At 39.2% G+C, this 12,353-nt stretch overlaps 3 protein-coding genes across 8 annotated transcripts; all 3 read right to left on the reverse strand.

The window, feature by feature from the left end:
• Nucleotides 1-419: 419 nt before the first annotated feature.
• On the reverse strand, nt 420-3,154 carry LOC115044453 (neurocan core protein-like). Its single transcript, XM_029503459.1, has 5 exons — nt 3,003-3,154; nt 2,752-2,818; nt 2,193-2,612; nt 1,327-1,429; nt 420-1,238 (listed from the first exon to the last, which is right to left on the reverse strand). Exons 2-5 carry the CDS (start codon nt 2,810-2,812, stop codon nt 1,106-1,108), a joined length of 717 nt encoding a protein of 238 aa, XP_029359319.1. The 5' UTR covers nt 2,813-2,818; nt 3,003-3,154; the 3' UTR covers nt 420-1,105.
• A 648-nt stretch (nt 3,155-3,802) lies between these two features.
• On the reverse strand, nt 3,803-9,059 carry LOC115044452 (hemicentin-1-like). 3 transcript variants are annotated; one of them, XM_029503458.1, is made up of 9 exons: nt 8,304-9,059; nt 7,810-7,914; nt 7,130-7,540; nt 6,601-6,921; nt 6,132-6,434; nt 5,333-5,608; nt 4,961-5,239; nt 4,634-4,685; nt 3,803-4,534 (listed from the first exon to the last, which is right to left on the reverse strand). In XM_029503458.1, exons 2-9 carry the CDS (start codon nt 7,868-7,870, stop codon nt 4,432-4,434), a joined length of 1,806 nt encoding a protein of 601 aa, XP_029359318.1. In that variant the 5' UTR covers nt 7,871-7,914; nt 8,304-9,059; the 3' UTR covers nt 3,803-4,431. The 3 variants fall into 3 exon arrangements, with proteins under 3 accessions (XP_029359318.1, XP_029359316.1, XP_029359317.1); XM_029503456.1 differs by having other exon boundaries at nt 4,634-4,727; XM_029503457.1 differs by lacking the exon at nt 8,304-9,059 and having other exon boundaries at nt 4,634-4,727; nt 7,810-8,105.
• Nucleotides 9,060-9,148: 89 nt separating this feature from the next.
• Nucleotides 9,149-11,856, reverse strand: LOC115045418 (platelet-derived growth factor receptor alpha-like). Of its 4 annotated transcripts, none has more exons than XR_003840878.1 (5): nt 11,758-11,856; nt 11,307-11,421; nt 9,972-10,933; nt 9,645-9,738; nt 9,149-9,545 (listed from the first exon to the last, which is right to left on the reverse strand). XR_003840878.1 is itself a non-coding variant. In XM_029505086.1 (5 exons), exons 2-5 carry the CDS (start codon nt 11,359-11,361, stop codon nt 9,443-9,445), a joined length of 534 nt encoding a protein of 177 aa, XP_029360946.1. In that variant the 5' UTR covers nt 11,362-11,421; nt 11,758-11,856; the 3' UTR covers nt 9,149-9,442. The 4 variants fall into 4 exon arrangements, 2 of the variants coding, with proteins under 2 accessions (XP_029360946.1, XP_029360947.1); XM_029505086.1 differs by having other exon boundaries at nt 9,972-10,253; XR_003840877.1 differs by lacking the exon at nt 11,758-11,856 and having other exon boundaries at nt 11,307-11,618.
• Nucleotides 11,857-12,353: the final 497 nt, after the last annotated feature.

The raw sequence follows: 12,353 nt of genomic DNA on the forward strand, positions 1-12,353 counted from the left end.
AGTGTTGTAAACATGGATTCTTTGTTTTTTGTAAAATCTTTCCATCTTGAGAAACTCTGATGTGGTTTGTTCTAGTACAGTTTTCAGGTAAGGCTTCTAAGTTTTTTAATATCAAATGACTGAATGTCACATATGGAACTATTTTGTAAACCATTTCAACTATGTATGACAAATACTTTCCAATGCTGTAAATGGCCTATACTTGATTAATACATGCCTGTGTTATTGTGGTCAAGTCGTGCAATAGTGAGGTGATAGTTAACTTAAATACACATTTTATCGCCTTTTAGGACAAATTTTTACACGTGATGTCATGGTTTATATTACACAGGATCTGTCGATAGTGTTGCCCAATTCTCTGGATGGATGGATGGATACGTTTCAGATAGAGAATACTGTATATTTAATGCATGAACACACATTCTAAAGGTCAGTGAGGATAAAAGCATATATTCAGAATGGGAACAATGGTAGAACCTTTGTTACACTTAGTGATACAGTAAGAACATTTTGAAAAGACAAAATAAATCCTTGAAAACAGAAAAAAAAAATTGTATCGAACTAGTACAACAGCACAACTGATGTTTTGAAAATAAATGAATTCACTTACAGAAGCAGAAATGACCGCACTCAAGTCTAATTTTTTTTTTACCACCACTTTTTGTTTATTTTAATAGAAACAACAATTTTGCTTGTAGGCTGCCACATTAGTGTCTGAATGAATCCCAAACTGGCTCGATGATGTTGAGGTCAGATCTTCGGAGGATCCAGACCATCTGTTTCAGGGCTCCTTGTTCCTCTTGTCAGTGAAGACAGTTTTTCTATAACTCTGGCTGTATTTCTGTGCTCATTGACCTGCTGCTGACTTCATTTTACGATCAGATGGTAGACTGATCCAAATCTTTTGCAGCGATGGACAGAAACCTAGCAGTGCCTGGAGGTCTATCTGAAGCCTTATATTCTCTATATTTGGGACGGTTATGAACACTGAATTTCCTTCCAGCTGTTTCTGGTCCACATATTTTATGTACAGATTCCTCATCACATTCTGGATGGCAAGGATGTCAGAAATAAGGATATGCACAAAGTGTAATTTAGACAGAAACTAAACTTCATTCGATGGAGGCTGACAGTTGAGAGTGTGGCCAATAACATCATACTGTGGCGATCTGTCCGTCTGTTGCAGTGACATGTAAGTCCTGTCCTCTGGATTTGGTTTAAAGTTTTTTCTTGCTTTCCTGTAGAGGAAAAAAAAAATAGATGAAGCCAGAATGTGTTGTTTTGACTCAGCATTTCAAATGTACCATATTGATGGAGTAACATTACCAAAGGAAGACCATACAGATTGTGTAGCAGATATTAACACTGACAGACACAGCAGCAATGACCCAGGGAAGGACTGCACTCTGTCCACAATGTTGACCAGGGCCTAAGGGACAACATAACACAACTGTTTCTGTCAAGTTTGAAGTTCCTTTTTACTCCTATGTGAGATGTTAAGATAGTACATTAATATTGGTTTAAATGATATTTATTTTTTGTCAGAAGTTAAACATTTGAAATCCTCTACCGATTTTGTAGAACTGTATTTCAAATAAATAAATTGATTATATAATAAACTAAGTCTTAATTCTGGCCAGTCAAAAGCACGACACAATTTGCAGTTTATGTTACTCTGCTTCTTGTCGGACTTTAAATAGGCAAAATATCCCCACACTACCGAATTCCTCGGACCTTTCTCCTCAATGTCTTCGCGTTTTGAGCCTTGGGCTGTCTTCTTTGGGGACGCTGTGGCTCGTCTTAATATTTTCTGCCAATTTCAAGTGTTTTGCTCCCACTCCTAACGTGCTGGTGGCCAAAACACAAGCGCATGTGCTTACGTTTAAGCCGGCTGCATCTCCTACTCTATATGTGTGGCTGAAACTCTATTCCAGCTGCGTGACTGGCTCAGCACGGTGCTATTTGCATTGGCCCTCATTGGCTGTTAGTGTTGTCAGTCAGAAAATGGATGGAATGAGTTCTGTTGACCATGTCCTATATTTCTATTGAGGAAAAGTTATTTCACGATAATTATCGTTATTGTTTTATCGCCCAGCCCTGCCAGAACCAAATCCAAACTAACTACAAGAACTGGCTGTTTTCTTTACATTGAAATTCCACAGTTAAGATCACAGCAACAGCATCCGTCGTACCTTTAACAGCGACAATTGCTATCGTAGTCATTGCAGATCCATCTGTCCTCCCAAAGTAGGGTTCTTTAACTCTGAGCCGATATGATCCAGAATCTGATTCCTTCAGGTCATTGATGATGATGCTGCAGTTCATTTGATTCAGGTCGGGCTCTACCAGCGCCACTCGTCCTCTAAACCCAGGCTGAATTCTTCTGCGGTTTTCGTTAGTGGCGAAGATTATGTCTGAATCGCTGCATCTTTGTTTAGCTGGTTCACATTTGTACCAAACTAGATTTTGGGGATAGAAGCGGAAACCAGGAGTGAAAGAGCACGGTATCACAACAGAGAGACCAGCCTCTGCTGTTATCTGTCCTTCACTTGCTGTGGCAGGGAAACACAAACCAAATTCACAGTGTTTTCTTCCCCTCATCGGCACTCCTGCTGAAAGCAAGGGAGAAGATATTTTTCTTATGGTACTGACAATGAATGACGAGGAAATATATTTTGACTGCTTGGGTACATTATGGATAGTATTACTGCTAGACTGCCTTGTGGACACGGGGACATAATATGTCCATACCTGTAGCAGCCTTGCTGCCCCTGACAGAGATGAGCAGGAGCAACCAGCTGAAAGGGATCATCCTGATCTGTTGCCCAGACAACAAAAACATTTACGTCAAAAGTGCAGTTGAAAAATCTGAAACAAAGGCAGCTGTGACAAAACATATATCTTCATTCAGGAAGTTGAACATAGGGAAGACTCAGTCTCATCAACAACTGTACAATATTTTAGAATCCTATTTATAAAATTAGGTAAATGTCAGGTTTTACCTCCGTTTTGTCCCAGTCTCCTCTTTGTGTTTGCTCTGAAGAAGCTCTTCCTCTCTTCTCACTTCTAAATTTTCCCTCTTTGTGCAACACAGATTCAGGAAGTCTCCCTTGACCTTTCTCTTCTGAGAAAAAGAGAAGCACTAAAAATAGCTTTTAGCATTCTTGAGAAACGAGCAAGGCCCACCCTGAACTGGTAGCCTAACACACAATAATGCCTTCAAATTTGGCACCAATTTCCCCTTTAACTCAACAATAAGCTGCTCAGATTGGATGATTTGAGTCACTGTGGACTCACAAAACAAGAACTGAGTTTTTCTGTCTTCCAGTGCATGATGGTAGAAATTGCTTGGTTGGCGACTGGTCACTGGCTGTACATTACTTTTCAAGGGGAATTCTGCGATTCACTGAATCTACTGAATAATTCTTACACTTCATTCAGACAACACAGCTAACATAGCAAATTCCTTACAAGTACACATATAAGAGACTGTGACCATATTAGAGCCGTACACCACGAGACAGCGGCTGAAAATTGTCTATTTTTGTCTTAGAATTTGTTCCTTAAAAAGTGTTGAATGGTAATTTCTTATTTAGTATGACTTCAAGTGATACTGAATTTGCATTTCAGTTATGTTGGACAGAGACTAAGTGGTAAAAAAAAAAAAAAAAAAATAAGCTAAAAACTGTTTCATTAATATTTATTAATAAGGTTTTCAGTTTACCTGAAAATTATACACTCAAACAAAATGATGTATAAAAAAATCACTGAATCAATCCAAAAGACAAGTGTTGTTCCTCCCTCACTGGTGTATTTATCACTGAGAAGAAATTATGGCTATTAATAAAAGTGGCAAATGTAAATATTTACCAAAAAATGAAGACACTGTTACAACTCTATGAATCAAAATGGCTTTTATTGTCTTCATTCATTGATCTTCTACTTCTTATCTATTTCAAGGTCACGGGGATTGGTGGGGCCGATCCCAGCTCACATTGGGCGAGGGCTGGATCACCCTGGACAGGTCACCAACCCACCACAGGACCAACACATAGAGACAGACAGAGACCAACAACCACTCACATTCAGACCTACAGACAATTTAGAGCCACCAGTTAAGCCAAACATGATGTCTTTGGACGGTGGGAGGAAACCGGACTACCTGAAGGAAACATGCAAAAAGGCCCCAGGTCCAGGAACCAAACATGCAACCTTCTTGTTGTGGGACAAAGAGGCTAACCACTATGCTGATGTGCTTCCCAACAGCAGGTAATATATTTGACAAATATTCTGTCCTCAGCTGACTTTCTCTTGCAAAGAAAAAAATAACAGAATTTCAGTCAAAAGTTATATACTTTACAACGCAGGCTATAACTTATCGCTATATTCATGATGAAAATCTGAATTCACAGATCTGATTGGTACAACCTTCTATTTAGCGTGGTGGATAACATCGTATAGTGATCTGTCTGTTGTCTGCAGAGACATGTATGTTCTGTCTTCTGGATTCGGTTTCACCTCTTCTCTTGATTTCCTTTGGAGAGAAGGACAAGTGGGTTATAATTAGCTGTCTAAAAGTCTCCAGGGAACCAACAGAACCTTCGTAACATGAAATGATGATATTGTAACTCACCTGAGAAACACAACGCAGATTATAAGGATGACGTTTCCAATGAGAGATAGAACTGCAACGGTCAAGAGAGGAATGTGACTCAGGCCATGAGGATCTGCCATAAGAAGAGACATAAGTGTCCCTGGTGTTGTGCTGTAGATTTACTGTGTTAACAACTCAACTGCATTCACTCAGTTAGTGACCTATAAATGACTGCACCACAACTTTTTTTGAAATAAATAAGATGGCAGCTGATGGGGCAGTTTCAACAGTTGAAGGTTGTGGTGAATCGAGAAGAAATGACAAAATTACAATGTGAGAGGAACATAATATTATGTGCGTCTTTACCTCCTCGCTTCACTGCGGCTGTGATTCTGAGCTTCCTCCTTGTTTCCCCATTTTCATTTCTGCTGACACACTCAACAACAGTGTTGTTGACATCTTTCACAGTTAGTATGACGGTGCTGTTGATTGTGTATTTTGACACACTGGTGATGACAGAGTGCTCATTGTGGTTCTTCAGCAGAGGCCATGTTATGGAGGGTAAGGGAGACCCCTCACTGATACAAACACAGGTCAGGAGCTCTGACTGAAGCTCACATCCAGAGTTTAAGATCTTTGAAAACCCTGTAAACACACAAGAAGGATATCAAAGACACGACAATATACTTGAGTATAACATGAACGTAGGCTCCGAAATGATTAGTGGAGTCTACTTACAAGTCACAGTCACTTCAGTCTGTTTCTTCTTGGTAGTGTTCAAGTGTTGAACTGTACAGATGTACTGTGCTGAATCTTCTGCTGTCACATCAGGGATAATGAGTGTGGCTGATCCATTGTTGCTCTGCAGTTCAACTCCGTTGGCTAGGCTTGTGCTGGATCTGAGTTTAGTCCACGTAATAAGAGCTGGAGGGAAACTTTCAGCCCTGCAGGTCAGATTCAGGGTATCTCCTTTTTCAACAGTTGTGTTCCCAGTCAGCGCAGGTTCTCTCACATCTGTGGGCAACATTTTAAACTAGCTACATGATCCGAAATTGGTAAAAACCTGATTAACCTTTTTACTATTATTATTTTCAAACACATCTCTAATAAATGTGACATATGATCATCAAAGTGGTGACTTGAAGAGTTCTAACAAAAAAAGCAGCCTTAACATAATATGGTTTAGTAATAGGTCTCAGTACAAACAACAAATCCTGTAATATTAATATGAATGTGTACAGTCTTGTGATTGCACCTAATTTAGCAGGTCTGCCACTGTGTAAGTTTTGCTTCTACCACTGGAGGGTGCTCAAGTCCTAGTATATAAAGATTCCCCAGAGTGATTAGCAGACATGAGGCACCAGTGGTGCAGGAACTTAAACAAAATGGAGTAAATACAGTAAAAGCCAAACAAACTGTAAATTTGAAGGTGCAATTCGAGAAATTATTTGAATTTCCCTGAAGCTGATCGTTTCAATCGCAGTCATCTGCTGATTAAAAACAGACTAAAATAAATAAAACCAAAAATTACACTTACATTTCACTTTGACATCAACTGCTTTATTCCAGATGTTGTTCAGATATTGTACAGTGCAAATGTAGAGGCCAGAATCTTTTGCTGTCACGTTAGAGATGGACAGCGTGACCTTTCCATTTCCTTCCTGCACGGGGGTGTCAGTGTTGTTCTGCTTGTGGGTTTCTGTTCCATTTTCAGTGATCAGCTCAGAAAATCTCGTCCACTTGATGACTGATGGAGGGAAACTTTCAATGCCACAGGTCAGACTCAGCATGTCACCTTCCCTCACTTTTGTATCCTCAGTGATTCTAACTTCTTTTACATCTATGAGACAAACAGAAATGTTTCACACAAAGGGCAGCGTTATGTTTGAGTTTTCGAAAAGACTGCAGCTGCTGATGTAAAATTTGAACACAGTTCAGAAAACCTTCAGAAGTGAGAGAAAGTCTCCCAGCTAATGTTTTAATAATGTAGTGTTTGTACCACTCACGGGTCACATTCAGGGTCACTGTCTCCTCTGTAGCGACGTTTCCTGTAAAGCGGACCTTACAGGTGACAGTGGTACCGTGGTGTTCGGCTGAAGGGTTAAAGGTCAGAGTTGAACTGTGTCTTTGTGCTAAAACATCTGTATTCTCAATCCTGACGTCACTGATATTTTCTGTGATCTGGGAGCTGTTCCCTCCTGCTCCCATCCACATCCAGGTGATTTCAGGCTTAGATCCAGAGCACAGACCAGGAGCAGTGCAGGTCAGAGTGGTCTGTTGTCTTTCTGTCAGCGGAGGGATCATCAGTATGGGCTTCTGACTCAGTCCTGTTGGAAGAACACAGCAGAATCTGGTGATGACCTGAAGGTTATTCTTCACTAAAATAATCTCAATCTTTGAGGAATATTTCACTGAGGGAACCAGCAGCAGCTGCTGTAGTTCCTTCTGGTTGCCCACAGAGGACGACAAATGTCAAACTTTACACTAAATATGTCAGCTCAGTTCACTTTGTATATGTATTGTAGCTCTTCTTACCTTTAACAGACACAGTTGCTCTGGAAGGATATGTAAATCCATCTTTTCTTCTATTCAATTCACCATTAACTCTGAACTGATAAGACCCAGAGTCTGACTCCTTCAGGTCATTGATGATGAAGCTGCAGGTTTTCTGTCTCACATCGGGCTCCAACAGTGACACTCGTCCTCTAAACTCAGACTGAATGTTAGTATACCTCTCAGTGCTGAATATGATGTCTGAATCATCACATTTGTCTTTAGCTGGGTCACATTTGTACCAAACTAGATCTCGGGATTTAAACCAATAATTAGTAGTAAAAGAGCACGGTATGACAACGCAGAGTCCAGCCTCAGCTGTTATTTCTCCTTCAGGCAGAGAGATGCAGAAATCACTTAGCGGACAGTGTTCTCTTAGTGCCAATGTTGTACCTGCCAAAGTAAACAACAAGAGAGACTGAGAAAATATAGATGCTAACAAGATACCATGACATTTAATAAAAAGAGTGAAGCTGTAGACACGTCTTTATGCATTATATGTGTTAAACAAATGTCATTCAGATAACTATGTATCCTTGAACTTCCAAGTAAACAGATGATGTGAGGAATGTTAAATAAAGGTAGAAATAAATCCATACTAAACTTATTGCTAACTATTTCCTTCGTGTCACCAAAACAAGATTGCAGTAAAGGTTGAATACCTGTATTGGCACTGCTGCTTCTCAAAGAGGAAAACAGAATGGGCCAAAAGAAGACAAACATCTTAATTCAATGTTTGAGAGTCGGTCTCTCCCTCCAAGTTGACACTAAAATGCGGTAAATGGACAGAAACTGAACCAAACGAACCTCCACAGTTAACATCATCTTAAAACAGGATACTGCATGTTGGGTTATTCTGTTGTTGTGAGATTAATACCATGATTGTTTCTTTTTTTATGGTAAAGCCATTTTTTCATCTCTTCTTGAGAGGTCCTGTATAGATGAATTTTATGACAGCAATATTCACAGCAAGAGCTCCAACTATTCAACGTTTGAGCCCTCTGAACTATTTAGCAGTAATCATCCACCCTCCCATCCCCAACTATTCTGTCTCCACCACTGTCTGCCTTTTACTCCAGCAAAACCAAGAGTAAGGAAAGGCATTGCTAACCATTTACATTTTCAATATATTTTAAATTTCAGTGAAATGTTTTACCTCTTTTTGTTCCACTGCAATTCTGCTATGAACTGACCTGCTACTTCCCCCCGTTTCTTTGCTTTCCGAGCAACAGCTTGTTTTAGGGAAGTTTCTCTGCATACTGCTGAGCCACTTCAGTTTCCTGAGACTAATGTCAAAATATCACAATATTTATCTGCAGGCTGACCCCCAGTGTACACTGTATATCTGTCATTTTGAACTTCATTTAAATAATGAAATATATATATAAAGTCGTGTAATAGTGAAGTGATATCTAACTTAAATACACATTTTATCGCCTTTTAGGAGAAATTTTCACACTTGTGATGTCATGGTTTATATTACACAGGATCTGTCGAGTCTCTGTCATTTAAAAAGATATTCAAGAATAACAAATATGTAGGATGGATGGATACGTTTCAGATAGAGAATATATTTAAGGCATGAAGACACATTCTAAAGGTCAGTGAGGATAAAAGCATATATTCAGAATGGGAACAATGGCAGAACCTTTGTTACACTTAGTGATACAATAAGAAAAATCTGAAAAGACAAAAAAATAAATAAAAATTGTATCGAACTAGTACAACAGCACAACTGATGTGGTGTGTGAATGAGAGCAGGTGATTTATTCATTCATTGATCTTCTACTTCTTATCCATTTCAAGGTCACAGGGATTGGTGGGGCCGATCCCAGCTCACATTGGGCGAGGGCTGGATCACCCTGGACAGGTCACCAACCCACCACAGGACCAACACATAGAGACAGACAGAGACCAACAATCACTCACACTCACATTCAGACCTACAGACAATTTAGAGCCACCAGTTAAGCCAAACATGATGTCTTTGGACAGTGGGAGGAAACCGGAGTACCTGAAGGAAACATGCAAACTCACAGACAAAAAGGCCCCAGGCCCAGGAACCAAACACGCAACCTTCTTTTTGTGGGACAAAGAGGCTAACCACTATGCTGATGTGCTTCCCAACAGCAGGTAATATATTTGACAAATATTCTGTCCTCAGCTGACTTTCTCTTGCAAAGACAAAAATAACAGAATTTCAGTCAAAAGTTATATACTTTACAACGCAGGCTATAACTTATCGCTATATTCATGATGAAAATCTGAATTCACAGATCTGATTGGTACAACCTTCTATTTAGCGTGGTGGATAACATCGTATAGTGATCTGTCTGTGGTCTGCAGAGACATGTATGTTCTGTCTTCTGGATTCGGTTTCACCTCTTCTCTTGATTTCCTTTGGAGAGAAGGACAAGTGGGTTATAATTAGCTGTCTAAAAGTCTCCAGAGAACCAACAGAACCTTCGTAACATGAAATGATGATATTGTAACTCACCTGAGAAACACAACGCAGATTATAAGGATGACGTTTCCAATGAGAGCTAGAACTGCAACGGTCAAGAGAGGAATGTGACTCAGGCCATGAGGATCTGCCATAAGAAGAGACATAAGTGTCCCTGGTGTTGTGCTGTAGATTTACTGTGTTAACAACTCAACTGCATTCACTCAGTTAGTGACCTATAAATGACTGCACCACAACTTTTTTTGAAATAAATAAGATGGCAGCTGATGGGGCAGTTTCAACAGTTGAAGGTTGTGGTGAATCGAGAAGAAATGACAAAATTACAATGTGAGAGGAACATAATATTATGTGCGTCTTTACCTCCTCGCTTCACTGCAGCTGTGATTCTGAGCTTCCTCCTTGTTTCCCCATTTTCATTTCTGCTGACACACTCAACAACAGTGTTGTTGACATCTTTCACAGTTAGTATGACGGTGCTGTTGATTGTGTAGTTTGACACACTGGTGATGACAGAGTGCTCATTGTGGTTCTTCAGCAGAGGCCATGTTATGGAGGGTAAGGGAGACCCCTCACTGATACAAACACAGGTCAGGAGCTCTGACTGAAGCTCACATCCAGAGTTTTTTAGGATCTTCATCATCCCTACAAACACAGAGGAAAGATATCAACGCCGCTACAATCACATAGTGAATTGATCTGAACATGCATTTAATTTCTAAGACTATTGTAGTCTACAATCAAGTTATAGTTGTATATGTATATGTATTCACATTCATGTTGAACTCTTTAAACCGAGCTTTCACTGTTTTTTTTTAGATCTTTAAGAAAATTTTTTATGAAAATAATTTTTTTTTATCAGAAAACTATTCCTCCTATCATCCCCTGCATTCTTCATGTTAACTTAAATTTTAATTTGTTGCATGCAAGTTAAAGTTGGCAGCGTTTTTGAACCATATACTTTAAGATGGAGAAACTATTGACGGTGCAGGTTAGATTCAGATCATCGTCCTCCCTCCCTCCCATCCACATCCAGGTGATTTCAGGCTTAGATCCAGAGCACAGACCAGGAGCAGTGCAGGTCAGAGTGGTCTGTTGTCCCTCTGTCAGCAGAGGGACAACAGACCATCACCCAGAATCATCACATTTGTCTTTAGCTCGTTCACATTTGTACTAAACTAGATCTCGGGATGTAAACCAATAATAAGTAGTAAAAGAGCACGGTATGACAACGCAGAGTCCAGCCTCAGCTGTTATTTCTCCTTCAGGCAGAGAGATGCGATAATCACTTAGCTTACAGTGTTCTCTTAGTGCCAATGTTGTACCTGTCAAAGTAAAGAGAGATATTGAGAAAATGTAGATGTTATAAATATAACATAATGAATTAATAATAAATGGATAAAGACTACAGCTACAGACACATAGTGCACCATAATGTTTATTTTAAAGCTGCTCTTGAGCAATGTTTAGCAAACAACACAGTGAGATTTCAGCATTTAACAAACTCCTTCATGTGTAATGTTATAAACTTCATGACATGCTTTGATGGTTCGGGTGATACACAATGATAAGATAAAATCCAGGCTGAAATAACAAAATTTTGGAAGGAACTTAGCCTTTTTTGAAGAAAATTTCTGATTTATAATTCTTTTTTTTTGCTTATATCTCTAATATTTGTAAGATTACAAAGATGAATACCTGTATTGATGGGTCTCATAGAGGCGAGCAAAGTTGCCCAGATAAGAACAAACATCCTGAAATCCTGATTTGATGCTTGAGTTGTTTGGCTTGTCTCTCCACAGATGAAACTTCCCTAAAAATGCAACAGACTTTTGCAGTTCAGTTGATAGAAAGTCCACTTCTAAATGCACATTCTAAATTATTCTGTGTTCGCTGAATAAATGTGGCTACCGGAAGCCATATAAGTGAAGATGGCTTATTTCACAAGAAGTCAACAATTCAACATGTCTTATATAACATAAAAATATTATAATTTGATCCTCTCCTTAATTTCGGACTCCGGTCCAGTCATGCAGATATTCCCTGACAACCACATCTGTGATACCATTTGTTGTAAAATTAATAACTTCATCAACTTTCATCTGCAGTTTAAAAGTTGTTCTTCAGGTAAGTAGATGCTGTGTCTTACCTGTTGTGTTGCTTGTCTCCTCTCCTTCACAACCAGCTGTGCAAGCTGCCCAACAGTGCTCGTTTCCTCTTAAGTATTTTAAGGAAGTATTCTACACTTCAACTAGCAATTTTTGCTCCTCTTCAGAGATCATCTCATTTAATGCCATCATGTTTTCTGCTGTCCTTCTGATTCTCAGCCATACTTAACATCTGGCACAAATAACCTCTTTGAATCAAAGATAAAATTTGGTGGCGAATAGCAAAAGGCCACCTCACCAAACACATTTCTCAGCCGTCACTGACAAAAGCATCCAAAAATTTTTATATAATTTTACTCAAATGCTTGTAAGGATAAAACTGAATGATTAGATTTTATATTCAAATGGACAAAAATCAGCTTCACTGTGACAGCATAATGTAACCAGAAGATTCTTGTAAGTTCCTGCTTGTCAAATGACTCATTTCTAAATGAGAGTCACTGTCATAATTATTCAGTGGCAGTTTGGCTTTACATACAGTTTAGGACCTGTGACGTGAACAGAACTATGACCTCCTGTTCACATGTTGGACAGCTGGCTATTACAACACATTTGGAACAAATTTCAATGACAATAA

The sequence above is a fragment of the Echeneis naucrates genome, chromosome 6, assembly GCF_900963305.1.
Source record: "Echeneis naucrates chromosome 6, fEcheNa1.1, whole genome shotgun sequence".
Classification (NCBI taxonomy): domain Eukaryota; kingdom Metazoa; phylum Chordata; class Actinopteri; order Carangiformes; family Echeneidae; genus Echeneis; species Echeneis naucrates.